The following is a 24603-nucleotide window of genomic DNA, read 5'->3' on the forward strand; positions in this document are numbered from 1 at the left end:
TTATGAAAAGTTGTAGAAGCAAAACTTAAAAGCAAAACAAATCTTAAAAGGTCTAGTCTGACTATACCTTGGCCCAGTACACAGAATCCACCTAATAGGCTTAGGGTTTAAGAGCCACCGGTCTGAGTGGACCACACCACGCCTAGCTCCTTGTACCACCTGAGCCTCGCCAGACCACACTCCCTTTGAGCAGGGTGTGCCCCATCAGAAAGAAAGGAGGAGAGGGAGAGGAGAGCAAGAGAGACGGCGTATCTGTAAGAAAAGTCAGTATATTTATGGTTTGCTTTATAAAAGTTACTATAATACAATGGTACATAGTATTGAATTCACAAAAATATGAACAAATATTTACAGCAAGACACACCCACAACGGAAACACTTCTCTTCAAAACAAGTTACATACGGATGACAGAGTCTATATGCACAAACATCCCTAAAATTTATGGGTTTTCTTCTTCGCAGGAGGAGGCAGGGTGGGAGGGACAAGAGGGAAAAAAAAAGCAGAAACCCCCAAGTTTTCAAAAGCAAAGATTTGTTCAATGAAAACGAAGGCATTGAAAGAAAAATGAGCCATGTTTCTGGATATGGCAAACCATTTTGAGAGTGGGGTGGGGGTTCCTGGGGACAGGGAGGATGCAGCCCCTCACCGGTCAGGCAAGGTGAGGCCAGGGGGCGGGGGGAGGCAGGCCCCCCAACCCTGGTTTCCTCACACCCCCCTCCACCTCTTCTCCAGGGAGAGGGGTGAGAATGAAGGCAGCCCCTTGGGGGCCGCACAAGTGACTTTAAATCAACCATCTCTACAAACTACACATTTCCTCATGTGAAAAATAAATATTTCCTCAGTTGCACAATTAGGCAGAAAACCGCAAACGGAAGAGAAGGTCGCCGCTATGCCCCGTCCCTCCTCTGTGTCTTAATGCCACCAATTTCATCGACCTTGAAACCCTGAAACCGGCGGGCATAATCTCAAACAGGGAGGGCGTGGGGTAAAGAAATTAAAAAAAAAAAAAAAAAAAAAAAAAAAACACCAAAAAAACCCACAACAAAACCAACGACAAAAAAAAAATAATAATTCTTTGTACAGAATTTACATGATAACAAGCTTGACACAAGCTGAAGATACCAGAGGCTCCAGGCCTGCATCCGCAGGGTGGGGGTGGCCCCGTTGGGAGCTCTCCCGTCTGGGTGAGGAGGACTCCTGGTCACAACAGTCACTTTCCAGAAATTATTTACATGCCTGCTCTGCTGTCTGGGGTGCGAGGGACTTGCCTTGTGTGTGTGTGTGTGTGTGTGTGTGTGTGTGTGTGAGAGAGAGAGAGAGATTTTTGGAAATACAAAGAAATGAGCAAAAAAATCTTCCCAAATGTTTCTACAAGAAACAATGTTCCCGAGAAAAAGTCCTTTATGGCAGCCTATATACAGAAGTTGGTTCTGAACTTCAAAAACCTATTTCTTCCCTTCGTTTTGATTTTATGCACGCACAGGAAAAAAAAAATCCATAGAAATAAACCCTGAAGAGGATGATGGGAAGGGAGTATAAAAGGTTAAGGAAAAAAACAAAACCTGTCAGACTTAGATCTGAGTTTTAAAATCTTTTCCAAGATTTTCCTTTCTCTGGGAGAATAATCTTCTCACTCCAAAAATAAATATGCTCTTGCCTTCTTGGGATGAGGGGGCTGCTGGCGGGTTAAGTTGGGGTGTGGGCTAAGGGCAAGCAGGTGAAGCTTATAAACGAAAAAATGCCACATGCGTATGGTCAGAGACCCGTAGTGGCAGGACTGGAGGACCTGCCTGCCCTGGGAGGCCCCCCCGCCCGGGTGAAGGTGAGGGCAGGAGAGAGTAGACAGGACCTTTCCCAGTACCCCCACGCCCACACTGGGGCCTCCAGGAGGCTCCCTCATTGCTGGCATTTGAATGAGAAAGTAAACATTGAACCCAAGATTTTTTGGGGGGATGGCAGGGCATGGGGTGGCAGGGAGAGCCCAGGGGGTAGTTCCTGCCTGGGATGCGCTTGGCTCCACCAGGGTCTGCTCAGGGAAATAGCGCCCTCAGGCTGCTGGGAAAGGAATGGAAGGGGGGGGTCTTCTCCTCACTGAGTCCTCACCAGCAGAGAGGGGGCCTTGCGTAGTGTTCTGAGGTCAGAGCCCAGTGGCCGACCCCCTTCTCTCTGCAGCACCTGGCCCAGCGCCCTGGCCCGGGGGTTCCGGAACGTGGGCCGACACACCATCACACCAAGGCTTTTGCGGCCTCCCCTGAGGGTCCCTGCTCTCTGGTTCTGCTTTCACATTTCAACGGTTAAAATGTCTTTTCTTAGGACAAGGAAGAGAGCAAAGAGAAGACAAAACAACATAGCAGCATTCATAGGAAGAGGCTGGGGAGGGAAGGGGAGGAAGATGAGGAAAGAGAAAGACAAGAGACAAAGAGATGGAGAGTAAGAGACATGGACAGAGAGAAGTTTACGCTGGAGTTCAACAAAAATCCTGAAGGGAGCATTTTAAAAAATCAAAGGGCTGTGGGCTGAGAGACGGAGAAGCCCTTTCCCGCTGAGGGGCCGGAGCTGCGCTGGGTCCTGGGGGTAGTGTTGGGGGCGCCAGGCCCTGACGTTGCCGCTGGGTAGGGGGCAGCACCTGAAATGGGGGTGGGAAGTGGGGCTGGGCCCCGGGCAGCCTTTTGCGGGGCGCCAGTGCAGGACCTAGTTGAGGGTCCCCCGGCAGTTCTCAGAGCCGCACAGGCAGGGGATCTTGACGTCCTCGATAGGGAACTTGTAGTCATAGGTGATCTCCTCATTGACGTTGATGTGCTGCTTCGAGTAGATGACGATCTTCTTCTGCGACTCCACTGTGATCACCTTGGCATAGCAGTTGGGCTGTGGGCGAGGCAGGAGGGGAGGGTGAGCCAATGACTCACCTGACAACCCACCCGGGCCCTTGGCCACAGGGCCCCTGAACCTGACTGGGCTCCACTGGAGGCCTGACTAATCTGCAGCATGACCTCCCACCCTCCCATGCCTCTGGCTACCCATGCTAGCCTCGACTGCTCCATCTGGGTGACAGGGACCCCTTCCTCGCGTCTGATACTAAATCAGAAAGATGATGACAATAATGATAATAAATTATTCCACAGGGCTTCAACTTCCATTTATACTACAGGTGACTCCCACAGTTAGTTTGTGGCCCAGACCTCACTTCTGAGCTCTAGAGAAGAGGTTAGCCAACTCCAGCCGCTAGCTGCTTGTTTCAGCAAGCAGAGTTTTATTGGCACACAGCCATACCCATTCATTTACATACTATCTACAGCTGCTTTTGTTACAATGGCAGAGTAGTTGCTAAGAGATCCTCTGGGCCACAAAGCCAAAAGTATTGACTATCGGGCTCTTTAAAGGAAAGGTTTGCCAGACCCTGCTCCAGACCCAGAAATCCAAGTACCTGCTTGATGTCTGCCTTTGGCAGCTCCAGAGGCATTTTTGACTCTGTAAACTCAAACCTAAACTCAAGGGAGTGGCTCCACCATCCACCCAAGTGCCCAGGCCTCAACCTCCTGCACCTCCCTCTCCCAGGGCTGGATCTGGCCCCACTGCCATACCCAGTGGGTTCCACCTCCAAAGGACCTAAGGCTTCTGTCTACTGCTCTCCCACTCCACAGCCAGTCAGGCCCCTATCATCATTCGGTGGGCCTTAGCCACATCCACTACCTCTTGGTGCACTGAGAAAACCTACTCCTGACTCAGTGGCCAGGGAAATCTTTCCAAAGGAACAGCAGATCCTGTCGTCCCATGACTCAAAACCTTCTAGTAGCCTGCTTGGCTTTTAGAGAAACTTCTCAGATCTGCCTGCAAGGCTGAGTGATCTGGCCACCCTAACCCTGCCAACCTCATCCTCTTACCTGCCCCCTTTCCCCCTATACTCCATCTTTACTGCCCATTTAGCTGTTCTCTCCTCCAGGGCCTCACTGAGCAGAATGTTTGCTCCACTCACTGCCACCTGGGGGATTCTGTCCTAACCCTCAGATCCCATTGGAGAGGCAAGACAAAGTCCCCACTGGCCCAAGTGATGATGCAGCCATGGTTGTGAGAGCTAGCTGTGTCATCACTCAGAGGGCCTGCACTCAGGAACACATCCGGTTCTCCCAACAACCTACAGGGAGAGACCGTTACCATCCATGTTTTACAGATCAGGAAACTGAGCTGCTGAGACACGATGTAACTAGCCTATGGACACTAGCCACATAGCGATGTCACGACTCAAAACAAGAGTTTGGCATCTTTGCTCTGGAACTAGCTGTCTGCCCACTGTCTGAGGCTCCCCGTGGTTGTCTTCAGCATGAGAATCGTCCTCATTATCAACACTCCCTGGCCCCTGGAGCAGCGCCGTCCACTACCATCACTAACTAGCCACGTGTGACTATTTACGTTTAAATTAAACTAAATTAAAAGCCACATTTCAAGTGCTCACCCCCACATGCAGCTAATATCGAGTCAGTGGACGGCACAGATGCAGAGCATTTCTACCACTGCCCAAAGTTCTATTGGCCAGCATTGCCCTAGAACGAACGCTCTGAGGGTTGAGCCCAGCACAGAGGAGGAACTCTGTAACAGTGAGCTGAGCGGACTACTTCTTGAGCACTTTATCTCACTGTGCCCATTTTTCAGAACAGAAAACACCCTACCCGCCCCCATCACCCTTGGGCAACCAGAACTTGGGAGGGAGGCCACACTGATTCTGTGCCAGAAGCTTCTGGGTCCTTCAGGCACAGGCAGGAGTGGCAGTGGACCCCTGACAGGCACTCACATTGCAGCTGTGGTTAATGAAGCGTGCAAAGTTGCCGCACTTGGTGGCATCGATGATGGTGTCATGGTCCACCCGGAACATGTAGCTGCTGCCAATGCCCTCGTCCTCATAACGCTTCTCTCGCATGTCCGCGATCACCTGGCCAGGAAAAGGCCTCAGTCTGGGCTGGCCCCCCTTCTCCCACCCCTGCGCCCTGCTGGCCAGGCAGTGCCTACCTGGCGGATGTTCTGACCCACATATTCAATGACCATCTCGTCAGCTGCAATGGGCTCCATGGCGAACAGGCCCCAGTCGTGAATGTGGCTCTTGCAGAATTTGAGCTTCTTCTTCCGGAACTATGGGAAGGAAGGAGTTCAGAGTTGAGAGCCCTGGTCTCTATCTCTGTCCTGCTGCCCCCCACCCCTGCTACCCTGGGCAGGGTCCAGCCTTACCTTGAGCTGGTTGAACTTGAGCAGGTCACTGTCACAGCTGCCAGTGAAGGAGGACAACAGACGGCGCTGCTCGGAACGCCGCTCTGAGCCGGCCCGAGTGGAGGCGTGAGGCTGCGCGGGGATGCTCATGCCCTGCCAAGGACAATGATGGATCAGGAGAGCTGTGGCTGCCTCAGGGGAAGCTGGCCCACTCGCCGTGGTCTGGGGTACCTGTGTCCCTAGCACATCCTTGGCGACCCTGTCTTCCCAACTTCCCAGCTTCCTTGCTCTGGGCTTGTCCACGCCTGTCCCATCCCTACTTGTTAACTCTCTTCTTCACGTGTCCTTCCTTTTTTTTTTTTTTTTTTCGAGAGAGAGGCAAAGGGAGAAGTAGGCTCCATGCAGGAAGCCCGACGTGGGACTTCCCGGAGACCCGGGATCACACCCCAGGCTGCAGGCTGTGCTAAACCGCTGTGCCACCGGGGCTGCCCTCACTTGTCCTTCCTGCCAGACTCTGAATGTTGCCAGACTCTGAATGTCCTCAACATCCTCCAGGCAAACACAACAACACAACTTTCCCTTTACACTTGCTGTCTTTCCTGTCTCAGCTGGAAGATCTGAAGTACCTCCACTTTCAGGAGAGAAGATGGTGAGTGTCTATTCACCCCGACCCCTGTGGCTCTCATCACGGCCCCTTCCTTCCCTGGGCCACCTTTGTCCTCTGCCCTCCTCCCCACACGCCCTCTCCCTGGGTGAGCTCGTCTTTGCTGTGACCTTCCCTTAACATTTCCACCCTGATGACCAGAAGGCCCCCTCCCAGGTTCTCTACTGCACTCAGAAATCCAGCAGCCTAACCCCACTACCTGGGTGTTCCACAAACCGCCAAAGTCCAGCTTCCCACCTCAGTGCTGGGCATCCAGCCAGACCCAGCAAAGCCCCAGCCAATTCCTTTGTCCCCTGCAGCCAATCTGGCCCCCAGTTCTGTCCTTTCGGCTTCCTAATATTCTACTATTTCTAATAGTCTTTCAGGGCAGCCCTGGTGGCCCAGCAGTTTGGAGCCGCCCTCAGTCCAGGGAGTGATCCTAGAGACCCGGGATTGAGTCCCACGTCGGGCTCCCTGCGTGAAGCCTACTTCTCCCTCTGCCTGTGTCTCTGCCTCTCTCTTTCTCTCTTTCTCTGTGTGTGTGTGTCTGTCATGAATAAATAAATAAAATCTTAAAAAGAAATAATAGTCTTTCAAACACACTCACTTTTTTCTCACAGCAAACCCAGTCGAACCTACTTATGTGTCTGGACTGGGAACCGCAGCAACCATGCTAGTCTCCCCTCAGGACTCCTGCAGCCAACTCTCCACAAAGCAGCCAGTGGCAGCTTTGGAAACCATGGGTTGAACCATGTCACCCACACCCATGCAGCTCACTGTCACACACAGAACACAAATCTAACCTCAACACCACAGCCTTCAGTCCCTGATGACCTGTTCTCTGTCTCTGGCCTCAGCTAGACTTTCCTTCCCTTTCTCATGCCACCCAAGATCCTTCCCATTTCAGGGCCTTTGCACATGCTATTCACTCTGTGCATGATTTCCAGACTTAGCGAGTACCTCTCCTGTTTTAACTTTTTAAGTAGGCTCCACATCCAACATGAGGCTCGAACTCACAACCTCAAGAGTCGCATGCTCTACTAATTGAGCCAGCCAAGCACGCTTCCATTTTAAGTTTTTATCGAAGCCTTTTTCTACTTTTCTGTGGCCTCTCCCAGTTATCCACGTGGCTCATTTCTTTACTCCATTCAGATCTGGCTGAACTGTCACCTCTGACCCCTCTGACTCGCCAATCCCTGACCTCCTTTCCTGCTTCTCCTACTTGAAATGCCATGTTTATATGTTCACTTGATTATTTCCTACCTCCTTACTAAAAGGTAAGTTCTGTAAAGGATTTTCTTTCATTCCCTACTGTAGACCCAGAACAGTGCCTAAAATCACCCGCACTCGACAGACATTTGCTGAATCTAAAAAGGAAAGAATGAACTTTTTGGAAACACAACTCCACTATCCTCACATCCCTGATGAAAAACTCAGAGGCTCCCACTTTCCATCCTCGCCTCTCTTTTCCAACCTAAGCAGCCTGGTGAGGGGTAACACCCTCTGTGCCAGCCAAATTCCACAACCCCTCCTATAGCCCGGCACCCCAGCTAGGAAATCCCCCTGCCACTGCAGCCTGGGTGGCTCCGGTGTGTCTAGGCGCCTGATGGCAGTACCTGGGTGTCTGCTGGGGGTTCGTCGGTGCTGGCGCGGCTGCTGTTGAGGTATCTGAGCTTGTCCTTCTTGTCGATGGTATAGAAGCCCTCACTGCGGGCACAGCCCGTCACGTGCTCACGGATGCCATCATCCCGTTTCTTTTTCTTAGCTGAAGAGAGGCTGGTGGGTGGGTGTGGGTTAAGGGCCACATGGACATTCTTAGAGAGCCCCTCCCAGTCCTTCCAGAGACCAGTCCCACTGGGCCCAGCCTCTACCCTAAGGCCTAACTCCAGGGGGTTCTTCCCACCCCTGGAACCTAAGCCACCTCCATGAGGCTGCCCACTGGCCAGCTCTGATGGACAAAACTCTGCCAGGGGTACCTAGCTGCATGGCCCTGGCTGTTTCTTAGCCATTTCCTGCCTCAGTTTCCCCATCAGTAAACTGGGGTGATAACAATGCCTCTCTGCATGATTATGTGCTTACAGACTTCCTGCAACAGAGGAAGTGTTCAGTAAATCAGTTTGACATAATGGGGGTGATGACTGCTCCAACAGCACAGGATTGTGCTGCCTGTGGTTATTACCAACTATCAGGGCAACATCATGGTTAAGAGCCCAGATTCTGAAGGCAGACTGGCCTGGGTTCAAATCTTAGCTCTGGTACTTCATAGCTGTAGGACTTCAGGCAGGTAGCTTAACTTCCCCGAGTCTCAGTTTCCACATAAGATATGTACGGCCCCCTACCTCACTGAGCTGTTGGGAAATTAAATGAGGTGATGAGGGGGGCTAGGAAGAGTGGGCCCTGTCAGCCTCTGCTGCCAGGATGTTGTACAATCAGCCCTGAGACCTCCTAACTCTGGGGCTGAGATGAGCCTGACACAGAAGGTGTGTCTAGAAGTGCCAATGAGGACTCCATATGGAGTCTGGTGTGGTGCCAGCACAGATGCTGCTTGGTAGGAGATGGGCATTTGTGCTAGTGCCTCCACGGATGTCCTGGGAGATCGGGCCCAGAGAGGGGGATGAGGACCCCGCCCTGTCGGCTAGGATATAGGGATGGTAGACCCAGAGGGTGTCATTGAGCCAGTCCATGCCGTTGTCCTGCTGCAGCAGCCGCTCGTAGGTGACACACAGGAAGCGGATGTCCTCCTCGTCGATGCCACCATTCCAGATGTCATACAGAATGGTCATCTCCTCAAACTCGGACCGGGGCCGGAAGAGGGGTTGTGGTGGCGAGAGTTCAGGTGAGGCTGGGGCCACCAGGTCCTCGTGGCGCTTCTTAGGCGGCCGGCGCCAGGGCCCCCGAACCTTGGCCAGGTCCATGAACTCCTCAGTGACATCATCACGCCCGCGAGGGCCTGGAGGGATGGCCTCGGAGGGCCACTGGTTCTCTAGCTCCTTAAAGGGCAGCTTGGTGGGCTCAACAGGGGGTGGAGGTGGGGGTGGAGGAGGCTGGGGGGGCAGAGGTGGTGGGGGTGCTGGGATCCCCGCGTTCCGGAAGTCCAGGGTTACGGCCCGGGGGTCATGGGTACTGGGAAAGACAGGGGTCTGTGGCTGACCTGGCAGGAGGAGGAGGTCCCTGCCAAGGGCAGCCCCCGCCGGTGGCCGGACCAAGGGCCCATCCAAGGAGAGCACAGCCGGCGGGGACCGCCGGGGCCTGCCCGGCTTCCTCTTGATGGGGGGTGGGCAGGGGGTCAGCGGTGCTGGCAGCAGAGGTGGCAGCTGGGCAGGGGCCCGTGTCTGGGCCCGCAGGACAGGTACGGGCAAGGCCAGGGGCAGGGGCAGGGGCAAAGGCAGGGGGAGAGGCAGGCCTGTCTCCAGGAGCACCGGGGAGGCCAGGGGGCCAGACCGCTCATCACGTCGGCCAGCTGGGAGGGGACAGACAGGCAGGAGCAGGGGCCCACCAGGCTCAGGGAAGGTGGGTGTGAAGCTGAAGTCCCGACCAGGTGTCCTCGGGAGACCCCCGCTACTCAAGCTGGGGGACTGCGATGGGTAGGAGAAGGGGCTGCCAGGCACCTGTGGGGAACTCAGGGACAGACCGCTGCTGCCCCCTGACAGTGGGGGCTCCCCACTCGGTGTGGCTGGCACCATCTCTGTGCTCTGTGATTTGGCCAGGCTGCCACAGAGGCCGGGAGTACGCGGGGGCTGCTCCTCCGGAGGGGGCTCCAGAGGGGCAGGTGGATGTGCAGGGTCTGGGGTATCGGGCTCTGGTGGTGGGCTCGGCGGCCGGGGTGGTCGAGGGGGTGGTAGTGGCGGCTGCAGGGGTAAGGAGAGCAGCGGAGGGGGCTCCACTTCCAGGTCATCCTCTGCAAAGAGTTAGGCAAAAACCCGACCGTTACTATTCCATTCAAACAACTCTTGGTGCCTTATTTATGCTGTCCTACTATGTGCTTAATACCTGACCTCATAGTCCTCTGAGCCTCCTGGAGTTGAATACGGGGACTGTCCCCCTATAGCTATACTACTAGTATAGTAGTAGCTATACTACTCAAGGCTTCTCTGTGCCCAGCCCAGGGTCAGGCACACAGTAGATGCTTGAAAATGAAGGTGGAATAAATGAAAGACATAGGAGACATGGTTGCTAGCTAGCATTTGGCATTATGTCCTTAGAATGGTGATGTCCTGTGGATCAAGAAAATGAGCTCTGCTACTGAATAAAATAAATAAAATAAAATAATAAAATAAAATAAAATAAAATGTAAAAATTCAACAAGTCCCTTTTCTGCAGGACTTATCAGAGCCCTTCTCCTAGCATTTATCTTCACCGTCATATAATACATTTTTTTAACTTATCTGCTGTCATTTATCACCCAGCCCCAGAATGTAAGCTCCATGAAGGCAGCTATTTTTGTCTGTTTGGCCCACTGTTGTATTGTCAGTGCCTACAACAATATTCAAGACTGTGGTTCTGTAGACAAATAATACAGAATTAAACAAAATACAACAGGTTTTTTTGCTAAACAACTTATCAGAGGTACAAACTAACCACACATGGTTAAGTTTAAATTAATTAAACTTAAATAATGTTACAAATTTAGTTCCACAGTGGCACTTGCCACATTTCAAGTGCTCTTAGCAACACTGTGTCTAATAGCTATGGTATTGGCCAGGGCAGACAGAGGGCATCTTTATCGTTGCACAAAGTCCCACTGGATGGTATGTTAGAGCTTTTAATACACTTTGTGCAGTGCCACAGAAGTGGTGGTGCCCACAGCCCCTCTTACTTGGTCCAGCATCCCGGAGCCTCCCTCACCTGCCTGTCACTACAATGACCATGCACACCTGCTCTCCCATCCCCCCACTTTTCTGGGAGCATCCCATTGGGACTAATGGGCCAAGGACCAAACCATGAGGGGAATACTGGCACTGAGTACCTGTGACAGCAGTGGTTCCCTTAAGGGACTAGCACCTTCTGGCTAATGTGCCAGGCTCCATGCTGGCACACTGTGTCACCTCACTTTGTCCTCCCACAGGACCCCATTGGGGAGACACTAGCCATTGATCCCACATTACAGATGAGGAAGCTGGAGCTCAGGAAGGTTCGGAGATTAACCCAAAGGAGCCTGGGCAGGACATCCTTCCTCCATCCCCACCGCCCCACTGGGGGCTGCAGGTATTACCTGGGGTGCACTCTGGGGAAGGCGGGGGTCGGGCCTCCACCTCTCCAGCAGGGGGTTCTGGAGACAGCAACTTGGCCCCTTCCTCCTTCAGGCCTGGCTCCTCGGGGGGCTCCTTGCAGCTAGCCAGCTCCTCAACGCACACAGGCAAGGAGGGCTCTTCCGGCACGGGGGTCCTCTCCTCGGGAGCTTCATCCTCAGCCTCGATGTCCACTTCCTCTTCCATGACCGAGGACTCCGTTACAGGTGCCCCCGTGGCCACATTCTCCTCAAAGTCCTCGTCAGGAACCACAGGAGCCATACTTTCATCTGCTGCTGCCTCTTCCTCTTCCTCTTCCTCCTCCTCTTTCCTTCGCTCCAGCTCCTCTTCATCCTCTGAGGACGATGAGGAGGATTCGGAGCTTGATTCGAACTCAGAAGACTCAGAACTCTCGCTGGAGGACCCAGCTCCAGCCTTGGAGGTGGGGATGCTTACAGTCTCCTCTGGGCAGGGGACACAGGCAAGAGCCCTTCAGTATCTGCTGTGCTCTGACTAGACTCTTCACCAAAAGTCTCAAACTAGGGCCCCTGCACTGAATGGGGCCCTTAGACATCTGGGGGGGGGGTGCGTGTATGTGCACACACTCACATGTACTTGTGTGTGTTAACTAATCACCATTTTTAAAACTTGAGGTAAATCCACAGAATGTAAAACTAACCATTTTAAAATGAATAATTTAGTGGCATTTACTACATTCTCAGTGTTGTACAATTACCTCTAGTTTCAAAACACCCTCTGAGCTCAAGAAGAAATCCAATACCTTTAGCGTGATATCACCCCTCTATCCTCCCACCTTCAGACCCAAGCAACCACAGGTTTACTTTCCATCTCTATGGATCGACCAACTCTAGATGTGTTAATATAAACAGAATTGTACGGTATGTCACATGTGTGTGTTTAATGACTTCACATTTTTGCTGGAAAGCTCCTCAGGCTCTGCTCTGCAGAGGGACCCCGGGCCAGACCAGGTGCCACCACCTGTGCCACTCACCTCCATCTGAGTCCACTTCTTCCTTCTCACTCGCCTCCGACAGGGCTACATCCTCATCGTCATTCTCAGACTCATCCTGGTCCTCACTATCTTCATCGTCATCGTCATCGTCATCCTGGGGGAGAAGGATGGGAGGCCAGGATGAGCCAAAGGGGCCCCCTCACCTGGCCCATCACCCCAGGCCTCCCCAACCCGAATGTACCTTATCTGACGTAGATGAGGTTGAGGAGGAGGAGACCTGGCTTCTGGGGCCTTCCTCCTCCTCCTCTTCCTCCTCCTCTTCCTCTTCCTCCTCCCCCTCCTCTTCCTCCTCAGTGCTTTCCCGCTCCTCCTTGTCGGAGGCAGAGGACGAGGGTGAGGTCGTGGAGGAACCCGAGGACGAGGATGCCGATGACGATGAGGACACTGACAGTGACTCCTTCTCGTCCTCCTCCCCACCACTGTCCAGCTCCAGCGGCCGGGCTGGCCTTCGCCGCACGCCCACTCCCTTGGGGTCCCGCTTGGTGAGCTCGCAAGGGGCGTCCGCCATGTCCCGGTCCCGTTCACGCTCTGACTCTGCAGGAGAGAAGGGTGTCCGAGCCAGGTGGAGGAAACGCCGGAGGAGACTCCCCCATACCGGAGGCGGGGGTGGGGGAGGGCACCTACCTTCATCTTCCTCATCCACAGAGGTTGAGGGCCGCAGGCGCTTCTGGTCACCAGCAGAGGCTGTGTCTGGTGGCTCTTTCCTTTTGACCTTGAAGGAGGGCAGGCGGATGGCCCCACGTAGCCCTATGCCCAGGCCAAGGCCTTCATAGCCCAGGCCCTCACCCTTGCCCCACGACTCCAGCAGGCACGAGGCGATGCGGTCCTTGGGCTTTGGCCTGTCCTCATCCTTGTGCTCGCCTGACTTCACCGGGGTCAGTGAGGCCTGCAGTGCCAGAGAGGAGGAGACTGTCACCCTGGTTATGGTGCTGCCAGTGACTCCTGTCGGGTGGCCCTTTCTGAGAGGCCTACCCTCCCCCAAAAGTGACAGCCACATAGTAACTGATACTTCCTTCCCATAAAACTGGCTGCACTTGGTGCCCACTGCTCCAGACATTCCCTGCACCCCTCTCTGCCTCACTGAACCTCAACTTCCTCACTCACACACAAGCTAAATGCAGAAACTATGCATCCATGTCATCACAAAATAACACCCATGCTGTCCTATTGGAGCAGTGACTCTGATAACATGTCTCGGGAGGAAAGAGAGTGCTTGCTGCCCACCTGGGGAACCCCATGCACCCACGGCCTACCTTGGCCATCCGCTCTTTCTTGTCCCACCACTCGTCGAAGGCCCGGAAGGCCACTACCTCCACCATCTTGCGGTTCAGGTCACGCTTCATGATGGCTTTGAGCTCTTTGAGCACCACCAGCAAGACGCCATCTACAGTGGCCTTGTGTGGGTCCTCCTGGCGTGGCACATAGCCTGGTGGCGGCACCGATGGGTCAAACTTGGGGAGGGGTGGCCAGGGCTGCCCGCGGCCTGGTCCGCTGTTGCTCAGGGAGAACGGGCCCCGGTAGGGCGGCAGGTTGACAAACTGCAGCCCAGCTGAGGCTGCCGCTGCCGCAGCTGCCACAAAGGGTGGGTAGGGGCAAGCGCCCTGGCCAGTCATCAGACGGCTCAGCATCTGCGTTTGCATCTGGAAGGACATGGGCATGCCGCCCCACTGGCCACCCAGCACGTGGCTCATGTCCACCTGCATCACGGGAAACAGCCCTGGGGGGAAGGGTGGCAGCGGTGGCAGGATGGGTGGGGGTGGGACACCAGGCGGGGGCGCTGGGAGTGGAGGGGGGGGCACTGTCACAGCCGGGTGGGCTGGGGGTGGTGGGGGTGGGGGTGGTGGCAGAGGTGGGGGCATGGGGAAGCCTGGCTGTGGTGGGGGTGGTGGCGGGGGTGGGGGCAGTGGTGGGAAGCCAGGGGGCGGGGGCAGCGGCAGGGTTGGAGCCAGCACGGAGGGGGCTGCCACAGCCGCCGCCCCTGGGGTCACCACCATGGGTTTGGGGCAGTCGGCGCTGGTGATGGGGGCTGAGGGCATCTCATCATCCGAGATCTCCATGTCCTCGCCTGAGGACTGCTGACCCTGCAGAAAGAGCCAGGAAAGAGTGGTAAGGTGAAGCCTGGGAGGCCAAGCTGGCTTCTAGGGCCCTTCCAAACACCAGAAAGTCAGAGAAGCCTTCCATGAGACTAATGAGCAACATGGTTTCTGAGGCTCAGATCCTGGTCCCCTCCCTTATGGACTATGTGGCCTTGGTGAATCACTTAACCTCACTAAGCCCCCAGTTTCCCCATCTGCATAATGGGCATCACACTATCTGCCTCATGGTTATAAGGATCCATTCATTCACTCAGCAAACATTTGTTTGGCACCTGCTGTGGGCCAGGCACTATTCTAGGTGAACAAGACAGACGGAATTCTTGCTCTCATGCAGCTAACCTTCTAAAGGGAAGAGGCAAAGGATAAGCAGAATGAAGATGTGAAATACATAGCCCACCGTGGAGGAAAAGGAAGCTGGGAGGGAGACAGGGAGGTGACACTACAAACGAACACTTCTATAGTGCTTCCCACATCCAACCATCTTTCTAAGGACTTGATGTATATATTAACTCAGTCCTCAGACTGACTTTACAAGGTAGGTCTGTTATCTCCATTTTTACCAAGGAAACTGGAATGCATAAAGCTTAAGTAACTTGCCCAAGGCCACAGTGCCAGTAAGAGAGGGAACCAGGATTCAAACCAGTCAGTGGCTCCCCAGCCCGCATTCCCAGTCAGCCTGCTGTCCTCACTGCAGCAAAGAGGGCCAGGTGGCGAAGGTGTTGTCTAAGTAACAAGGTTTAGCAGTATTAAGGCAGTATCAATAGGAGGTATATCTTTATTTTCCTTAGTTACTCTTTGTATCTTGTCTTGAGGCTGCACATAGTGTGGGCCAGCAGGGGGTTGAGTGTTGTGGGTATGAGGTGTTTTATTCTTATCTGCACTGTGGCCTTGCAAGGTGGGACTTGACTCTGATCCCTCTGACAAGTGAGGAAACAGCCAAAATCCACTGGCCTAGGAGGCACAGCCCTTCAGAAAGAAGGCTGGGACTCAGCTCAGTATGCCTGCCTGGACATGGTGCTAAGTGGACAGGGGAGGAGCCAAGGATGACCCCAGCTCTGAAATGGGCATGGACCCCTTTATACTGGGACACAAGGCTTTGGGGAGTTGGAGACACAGGCCTGGAATCAGAAGGAGGTATTTTAGTGTACATGGTAGAGATGGAGTGAAAAGGCAGGGCAGGGGTAAGGGAGAGGAGAGTTGGATCACCCCCAGGCTCTAGTGTCAGGGCACAGGTGAGAAGGTGCTCAGGTCCTGCCCTAGAAGAACTTGGCTGAACAGACGAGAGCCTCTGTAGGTTGGAAGAGGCAGGGAGTACATTTGAAGGCTGAGGGGGAGAGGTCTGTAGAGGCTATAAGGTCAGAGGTCAGATACTCAGGAAAGGGACTGCTCAAATGGAAATGGGAGGGAGCGCTCAAATGGAACTGGGGGGAGTGCTGTGGGGAGGAATACCAAACTTGGAGCTGCAGGAAGCTCCGGATTTTGTTAGACCCCCTCTACATACATGCATGCACCGTCCCTCCCTCTCAGGGTCCGCACGCACGGGCTGGAGAGGCTGCTGGCAGGCTTAACGCGATTCGCACGGACCTACCCGGAGATCAGGCCGGGACAGCGCCCAGCAAGGCGAGCGCAGCACACCGAGGGTTAAGCCGGCACCGCGGCCAGCCAATCACGAGGAGACCCGGATCCGGCGCTCCTCGGCCCTGCCCCTCCCTCCGGCGCCTGGGGGTGGGGGTGAGAACCAGCGGGAACCAGCCCAGCGCCGAGAACTCAGCACCAGCCCGCGCCGCCCTGCCTGGAGCTTCCCTTGCGGCACCTCACTTAAGCCGTAGACAGTGTAAGGCAGGTACCTGCACCGTCCCATTTCACAGACGATGAAACTGAGACTCAAAGAGGGAGAGTACCTTACCCAAGGTCACAGAACCCGTAAGTGACAGAGCTGGGGCTCCAGGCTCAAGGACTGGAGCCCGAACTTTTAATCACCAGCCTCTGTGAAGAAAGCGAATGGCCCTCAGTGGTACGCCCTGCTCTGTCTCCGGGAGTCTTCCTCCCGAGTCGGGGTTTAGGGCTGCCTCCCGGTTCCGTCTGGAGGAACCTGGGTGCTGCTCTCCAGGCTGCCAGCAGGGGGCTCCCGAGGGCCAGCGTGGTCTTCCTAGGGCTAAAGTCCTGAGGCATCCCGACCTCACCTCCCTTGGGCCTCAGTCTCCCCCTCCCTACAATGACAAGATGGGAGAGCCCAGTCCCTCCGGTTACTCTGGGCTTCCCAGTCCTAGACGAGCCTGCCAGCATGGTAAACAGCCCCTAACCCCGGGCAGCAGAGAGGGAAGAAAAGATAGCAAGGTTGCTAGCCCCCCACCTCTGCACACCTGTTAACTCCTCCTGCTCCGACCCCTTGGCACCAGAAACCACTTCCCTAGAAACGCCTGGAGGCCCTCTGGAGCCCCAGCCACCTGCAGTCCCCTCCTGGGCAGGCCAAGTTCCTTTCTGTTCCTCCCTGAGGCAGCCAAATCTGCCTAATCAAAGGGCCTGGGAAGGGGGGAACCCTTCTTCCTGCCACCCACGGGGCCAGAGACCTCTGTCGAAGTCCCTGGCTCCTCATCCCCACTGGGCGCACAGGTTCCAATCCAGGCCTTCAGGAGGGCCATGACAGGTGCCTGGACCAGGAGTGGGGAGCAGAGCCAAGGAAGGTGACCTGAGCCTTCCCTCCAAGGGACTGCAGCACACAGTAGCCCTCACCTCAACCCTGAGGCTGGATATTTGGGTAATAAGACCCCAGATGAGGATCTATGAGTGAGGATGGTGAAGAACCGTCAATTTTGCCTGTTTCTGGCTGTGGCCCTCCCCCTGGGCTAACCCTTAACTCCTTCACTCCTGGAGACAGAGGGAGAGGACTAAGGGAAATTTCAATGCCCTCCCTGCCCACCCGCAGCTTCCCATCTCTTTAGAGGGCACCAGATTCTAGGAGCCAGTGCTCCAGAGCTCCCCCTGGCCTAGCCTAAGAAGGCAGTCTCTGGCTAATCCCTCTTCCCAAATAAGCTTGAGCTGCAGGATCAGCCCTGACCACCCTCCAGCCACCCAACAGAGAAGGGAATCCAGAACCATTAACCACAGTCCGTACTATCTCAGCAAACTCCAACCAAAGAAGCCCAAGTCAGAACTGATCCCTAGAAGATGTCTTCCCACACCTAACAGAAGACCCAACAGAACTAGGTCAATGTTTCCCTTCTCTCTATGGCTACTAGGTTGCTCAGAGGCAAACCAGCTGCTCAATCACAGCTCCTGATGCTTTTTTCATTCTCTTTTTATTCTCTGTGTTTGACCTGTTATTTTAGCTGCCCTAACCCTGTTGCTTCTGCATTTTAGCTAATCGTCCTAAGGTGATAATGTTTCAGAGGAAAGAGGGAGACACAGAGACAAAACCAATCCAAGACAGAGGCGGACAGACATGGTGGTACCTCATCCATCTTCTCTGAGGTTGGGGTCCTGTCTCCAGCCAGGTCCAAGGCTACCTCAGTTGTCTGGCCCAGAAGACCAGAAGGGTCCGGGGGGCCTGGTTCCGGAGGGGGCCGGGGCCCTGAGCCCAGGTCAAGCTCATCATCCTCATCTGAGTCAGGCAGTGGCGTGGGGCTGATATCCTCCAGGCCAGTGCTGGAGGGGCGTGAGGATGGTGGTGTGGGGCCTCGAAAGCCTGGCTGGGAGTTGGTGCCAAAGGGGGCCAGTGGGGAAAGCTGGGAGGAGGAGGAGGAGATAGGGCTGCCCTCCATCTGCAGCTCTGTATCCGAGTCCTGCTCCCGAAGGAAGGGCAGCTTGGTGCGCTGTTCCTTCAGCAGCATCTCGATGCGGGAGTCCAAGCTATCATGGGGCTTCTCCAGCCCAGCCGGGGATGATTCCAGCGTAGGCGTGCCTGGACTGTCGCAGGGTTCAGGACTCCAGCCGAAGGTGGGCCGGCCACCCAACTCCATGCTGTTGGCATCGGGAGGTGGTGGCCCAGGTGGTGTGCCCGGCTTCTCCTTGGTCAGGGGTTCGGTGGGTGGCAGGGGTGGTGGCACAGGTGCTCTCCTGAATTCCCCACTGTCGCGGGCCCCAAAGGTGGTCGTGGTGGTGGGCTCCTCGGGCGGTGGGGGGAAAGGGGGCACAGGGGTCTGATATGGAGAGAAGGTCGACTTGAAGGTGACTCCAGAAGTGGGGGTTGCTTGGGCAGGTGGCGGAGTGTGGGCGAATGTGGCCGAGTCCTGTGGTTGGGCCTTGAATGGAGGGCCACTGTTGCCTCCACTGCTGCTCACTGCCCCAAATGAGAGGTCCACGGAGCCCCTGAAGGCTGTGGGGGCCCCTGCCACTGTGGTGACCGCACAGGAGTTATGGACGTAATGATGCTCGTGGCGGCGGTTGTAGGCATCTGTGAACTTGCTTTCGTGACGCCTGGTCTTGAAGGTCACTGTGGGGTCCTGGCTGAAGAGGTAGGAGGGTGTGGGCTGACGGCTGGAGTAGCTGGAGTCCTGCGAGAAGGGGGTGCCCAGGCGCGGCGTGAGTGGCGTGCCCTGTCCGTAGGAGTTGGGTGTGTCTAGGCGGCAGCTAGAGTACGCGGTGTCCTGGGAGAAGGGGGTCCCTCCGCTATTGGGGGTGACAGAGGATGAGCCAGAGCCACAGCCCGCAGACAGGCTACCATCCTTGAGGCGCTTCAGAGCATCTGACAGCTAGGGAGGGAGAAAGAGAGGGGGAGCCGTGTGTGAGGTTCTGCAGTGGAAGGAGGCTCTTCTCCCTTCTCACTCTGGGGATCTTAGAGCCAAGCTGGTCACTCTAGAACTTCAGCACGGTAAAAGGAATGGGGGAGGGGAGATTGAAGAGGAGTTTCTGGATGGTCCTAAGTTTTCTTTAATCTTAGGATAGCTGGTTATCCTCAAGGAACCTTGAGGACTTCTTATAATCCCTAAACAGAGAAAAGAGAAGATCCTGACAGCTTGGTTTGAACTGGGATTTCCTTCCTGTCTCAGATTGTCAGAAATCAGACCTTCCAGCAGGATGAACTATGGTTTGGGTAGTGAAGGGGTGGCCCTGTTCCCTCTGGTCTCCCAATGTTGTAGGAGTTTAATAGCATGACATGGTTAAAAGTGCCTAATGAACAACCTAGCAAGTCAGCAAAGACTCTTCATTCTGGAAGTGCTACTCCTGAGGATAGTTGAATTGTTGCTGGGAAAGAGCTGGATTGAGCATCTCCCCATGTAAGAGTGGTCTAGGTGGAAGGCAGTGGTTGAATAAGGAGTCAGTCTTGCTCTGGAAAGAAGGACCTATACCCTGCTTTCTAGGGGTGGGGGAAGAGCAGTGCACAGGGCATCAGACACAGCAACGTTTCAGCATCAGCACAGAAAGTGAGTCTTAGGCTGTGGGTCTGTGGGAATCCCAGCCTAGGTGAGCCAGGCTTTGTTCCCTGCTAGGCGCTGGTCTGGCACTGGAGGTGGTGGAGTGGAGGTGGGGGGCATATCACAGGTTGTTGATGAGACAGAGAGAGAGAGAGAGAGAGAGAGAGAGAGAGAATGTGTGTGTGTTCGTGTCAGTGGATGGGTACTGATGGTGATAAACCCACCTGCAGGGTTTCATTCACGATTGGAGAGACAGCATCCAGCTCACCCACTGGGAGGGTCTGGGGTGTGTATCGGCCCGTGACCAACAGTTCGTAGAACCGCATGCGGGTTTCCCCTGTGGGAAGGACAAGGGAAGGAGAACTGAAGGAGGCTCCAGGATGGAGCAGACCCCCCAGTTTGGCTTCCTTGTGGGCCCCTGTGCCTGAAACCCCAAGCCTGGGAAACCGTGTGACCCTGACTGGGTAACCACCTCCCTGAGAAGTCCTGTCTGTTCAACAAAGCTGCTAAACTGTATGAATCTTTTGACCTTAAGTCTCATAATTTAATCCTCTGTGGGGCTGGGACTGCCCCCAAAACAGAAATGCCACTCCAACACAAAGCCTCTTCCTATCACTTGGGCCACGGCACCAGAGCAAAGAGTTAGGTTTTCTCACTTAATGGCCAGAGCCTATAGCAAGTGGAGAGACCCAGGAACCCAGAGGTGACAGTTTGTTGCTAACTATCTGGGGCTAGGTGACCAGCAGAGTTTGTCCAACACACTCTAGTACCACACTACTGTGAACTCCACCTGTCCCTCCTCTGGCAGGGCTGCCCTGGCTCCCCAGCTCTGCCTAGGACTCAGTTCCACAGAGCCAGTCTGGTAACCCTTCCTCCTCAGCAGAGAGGCCTCTATAGACCAGGGGGCCCCAGATTATTGATATTTATAGAGCCCTCTGAGGCAGCTGCTTACATATGCAAAGGAGACGCATTCCTTGAGCAACACTTTACACTTTACCGGTCTCTTTCTTGAAATACAAAGTTAGTTGGCAGTCTCTGAGGGCCTCCCACTTTTTTTATTTTTTGGTCTTTTCAGAAATGAAATTTTGGTGAAAGCTGGTTACTCCTTAAAATGGGCATGTGATGGGGAGACGATTCCACAATTCAATTCTCAGGGAGACATTGGACTGCAGCCACCCAAGGGATATGCAGATTTGGAAGGGTCTGTACTCCCCAGAGTGAGAAATTAAGAGAGAGAGGGGTACTGTGGCTTAGGCAGGAACCTGGGCTTCTGCTCTGAGGAGACTCAGAACTAGGTACAGGCTCGGCAAGACTTTGTGGGATAACTGTGCCCACCCAGTTCTAGTAAGATCTTAGAGACCCAGTCAATGTACATTCATTAGTTATCAAAAGCCAAAAAGAAGGGTTTGGATTTTCCTGTTTGGGTTTGATGTGCCCTGGTTGCCCCTGAACCCTGTGCTCACAGAACTCCTGGAAGCTGCCCACCTATGCCCTCCCCGGCAGTATCTCCCAGGAGGCCCCAAGAGGCACTGGACCCACCAACAGTGCCTGCCCAGTCACAGGGCAGGCTGCTCCTCAGGGCACCCAGCACCTTCTTCTATATTGGTGGGAACTGCCCTAGAGAGGCCACAGGCGAACTTGAGGGGGATGCCCTATAGTCCTAGTCCTGAAAGCCCCTCCATTCAGCATCCAGGAGAAGCCTCCCAGGAACCTAAGGGAGGAAGAGTGGCTTCTCCAGCAACATGCTCCCAGCAGCCAGCTCAAACTGAGCACATAGCAGGATTCCGGTGCATGGGAGGTGCTGCTGTCTCTTTAAGAGAGAGGAGGGAAGGCAGAGTGTCAACCCTTGAGCACCCAGAGCAGCCCGCCCAGCTTCGGAACATCATCAATGAAACCAAACTCTGGGCCCATATTGGTTCCCACTTCCAGAGGGAAGGGATAGTATTAGGGGGGTGGAGACCCTGGATTCTTGGAGGACTCTCTCTTCAGTTGAAGGACCTACCCTTTACGTATTTAAAGGCATTCTAGTGGCTCTCCCTCAGCCCCTCACAAATAAACAAACCCTGCCTCCTTCCCTAACACAGATGGCAACACTGGGGACTACCTAAACCCAGGCCACCAGGGCTCCGAGAGGGGCCCACAGGGGTGTCAGTGGTGGGGAAGCCTCTGGGTGGTCCCTGGGGGTACATGCAGTAGCCAAGGACAGCACATTTGGTAAATTATAGCTTGTCTCCTAGCAACCGACAACACATTTAGCTCCACGTGACTCTACCCTCAGGAGGGGGCAAAGAAAAAATAGGGTTGGGGGGGCAACACTGAAAGAGGGGCTCTGGGAGGAAAGGGAGCCATAGTGACAGGGCCTGCCTCTGGCCAGGGTAGGCTGTCCTAAGGGGCCCCCACTCACCTTTGGTGTCCAGCTCCACGTGGATGATATTGCCCATGACAGAAGTGCTATGCAGGTGCTGAACTGCCTCCTTGGCTCCCCTGACCGTGGCAAAGACCACCTTGGCAATGCCCAAGTGCTTCTTGGTCTTAGGGTTGTACAAAATCTCCACCTCCTCCACCTCTCCATACTTCTTGCACATGTCCCTCAGGAAGTTTTCTCGGATGTTATCATTTAGCTTGGCAAATGTCACCTGCTTCGGAGGCACCGGGCCCACGTAGAACTCATCGATCTGGCAGGGACGAGGGGGAAGGGAGTTGGGAGAACAGTGAAACGGAAGGGAAACACAACATTCCCCAGTCCCATGCCCGTTGAAAACAATGAAGGGTAAAAAATAATTTGGGGGGGGGGTGGAAATGCACGCGGGCGGGCCCGGGAAGCGGAGGATTAAATCGTTTGGAACGTGGAAGTCCTCTGGGTTCGAAAGGAAAGGGGAAAAAGAAACAGTTTCTCTTTCCCCACCCCCCATTCCGGCCTCCTCTCCCTGCTGCCGGGTCAGGGGCGAACCTTTGGTCTAGGAAGTTGTCCCCCTTAAGCCACAAGGCTGAGAAGGGGGGCGGGTCCCGGGGCAGAGCCGCCTGGCCCAAAGGAGCCAGGTGGGGACCCGGAGCCCCCAGCTGGGCCGGCAGGACACTGTATCAGTCCTTGATTACAGTTTCACTGAGTGTTACTCTGTTTACAGCAGCTGAGAGGGGACACCCCTCTGGCTGCCATCTCCCCCTCCCCGCCAAAACTTCCCCTGGCCGTGGATGGCGGGCGGGAACTCCGAATCAGGCTGGGCTCGGTCAGGACTGGCGTTATTTTCGAACTCGGGAGTGGGGAGGGGTGGGGGAGGGCCCGTGGGGTCGGGGGGAGGGGTCCTACCTTGAATTTGGGCACCGACAACTCCAGCTCCTTGTTTTTGGTCCAGATCCCAACGACCCGGGGATCTTCGACAATTTCCACCGGGCGGTTGCTGGACATCTGTGGGGAGGAGTGGGGGGGCGGGGCGGAGTGAGAGGGCCGGTCCCACTCCCCAGGGGCAGGGACAGACCCCCCTCTCCAGGCACTTGTCAAACTCCAGGGCTGGGGCCCCGGCTGACAGTTGGCCGGGTGGTCGGATGGGGGTACCGTGGGCCACTCGGACCGCTTGCCCCCCGCCCCCGGCTCGGCTGGGGGGGTGGGGGTGGCGGGGAGGCGCGCCGGCTACTCACCGCCAGGCTGAAATGCTGCCCATCGTAGCGGTACAGTTTATGATGTCCCTTTTTCAGAGCCGGGTCAATCATCAACTTGTAACTTCTCCAATGGTGGTTCCTCCTCTCGCCCGAAGGGCCGGGCTGCGGCGGGGGCTGCTGGTGGTGGTGGTGGGGGGGGTGACTGTTCTCCATGCCGTTAACCCAACCTGAAAACGAGCAAGTTGTTGTCGTCTCCGCCGCGACGGCGGCGGCGGCGGCCGCTTCTACACACACGCGAAAGAATCAAATCGTCCAGCCCCCACCCCCTCCCACCTTACCAGCGCGCCCCAAAAGGGGCTGTCTAGCTGGCTCCCCCCAAAATAAGAATAGAGCGAGAGAATAAGCCTTCCGGGAGAATTAGGAGCCCGCCCGCTCGGCCACCGTCTCGGGGCGGCAGCGAGGGGCTCCCGGGGGCCCCCGGTGCGTGCTGGCGGGGCCCGGGGCGCCCGGAGGACGCGGGCTCCGGCCCATGGTGCTCGTCCGGCCGCCCGGCCGCCCGGCGTGGCGCTCGCTCTCTCGCTCGGCCCGGCTCGCGCGCTGGGCTCGCGGCAGGCCTGGCGCCGCCCGCCCGCCCGCCCGCCCGCCGGCTCGGCCCGAGCAGGGGCCGGGGCCGGGGCCGGGGCCGGGGCCGGGGCCGGGGCCGGGGGCTCGGGCCGCCCGGCTGCCGCCCGCGGCCTCTCCCTCCCCGAGCCGCGCTTACATCCCCGCCGGGCGCCGGCCTCCCTGCGCCGCCAGCCAGTACATGGTGTCCCCCGCGGGAGCCGAGGCCGGGGCGGCCGGACGGGGGGCCGGGAGGGGGGGGCGCCGCCGCCGCGGCTGCCGGGCCCGGAGCTGCTGCTGCCGCCGCCGCTGCCGCTGCTGCTGCTGCTGCTGCCCGGGAGGCGGCTGGCGGCGGAGGCTCGGCTCCCAGTAGCCGCACATCCCACAATACACCGCTAAGGAGCCCGACCCGAGCGCTCACCCTCCTCCTCTTCCTCCTCCTCCTCCTCTTCCTCCTCCCCTCTCCTTCCTCGCCGCTTCCCCAGGCACTCTCCCGGCGGCGGCAGCTGCGCCGCCAAAGCCCCGGGCCCCAGCGGCCCCCCACCCCTCACTCGCGCGCTCCCACACTGCCTCCCCCCTCCCCGGGGGAAGGCCTTTTAATTTATTTATTCTGCTGGGACTTAGGTGGGGGGCTTGGCTGGCGGGGGAGGGGGGTCTCCTCCGGCTCTACCTCCCGCGGCTGGGGCTACCCTCCGAGCCGCGGTCGCCGCGGCGTGCGCCTGGGGCCTCCAAAACTGTTTCCAAACTGCCAAGACCGGAGGTGGGCGCGTGGGGGACCGGGGGAAAGGGCTGGGCTTTTTTTTGGGGGGGGGGTGATTGTGTGTTTAGACGCTGGGAACCGTGGGGGGAGGCAAG

At 56.0% G+C, this 24603-nt stretch overlaps 1 protein-coding gene across 2 annotated transcripts; it reads right to left on the reverse strand.

Moving 5' to 3' along the window:
* Positions 1-253: 253 nt before the first annotated feature.
* SETD1B (SET domain containing 1B, histone lysine methyltransferase) lies at positions 254-24055 on the reverse strand. Of its 2 annotated transcripts, none has more exons than XM_077875493.1 (17): positions 23909-24055; positions 23188-23375; positions 22859-22957; positions 21956-22226; positions 19776-19888; positions 17650-18888; positions 13355-14182; positions 12726-12987; positions 12283-12635; positions 12081-12195; positions 11053-11532; positions 8485-9738; positions 7457-7623; positions 5219-5350; positions 5003-5122; positions 4788-4925; positions 254-2866 (listed from the first exon to the last, which is right to left on the reverse strand). In XM_077875493.1, the coding sequence occupies exons 2-17, from the start codon at positions 23359-23361 to the stop codon at positions 2693-2695; spliced, it is 5919 nt and encodes a 1972-aa protein (XP_077731619.1). In that variant the 5' UTR covers positions 23362-23375; positions 23909-24055; the 3' UTR covers positions 254-2692. The 2 variants fall into 2 exon arrangements, with proteins under 2 accessions (XP_077731619.1, XP_077731620.1); XM_077875494.1 differs by lacking the exon at positions 23909-24055 and adding an exon at positions 23487-23637.
* Positions 24056-24603: the final 548 nt, after the last annotated feature.

Source organism: Canis aureus, chromosome 27 (genome assembly GCF_053574225.1).
Source record: "Canis aureus isolate CA01 chromosome 27, VMU_Caureus_v.1.0, whole genome shotgun sequence".
Taxonomy (NCBI): Eukaryota; Metazoa; Chordata; class Mammalia; order Carnivora; family Canidae; genus Canis; species Canis aureus.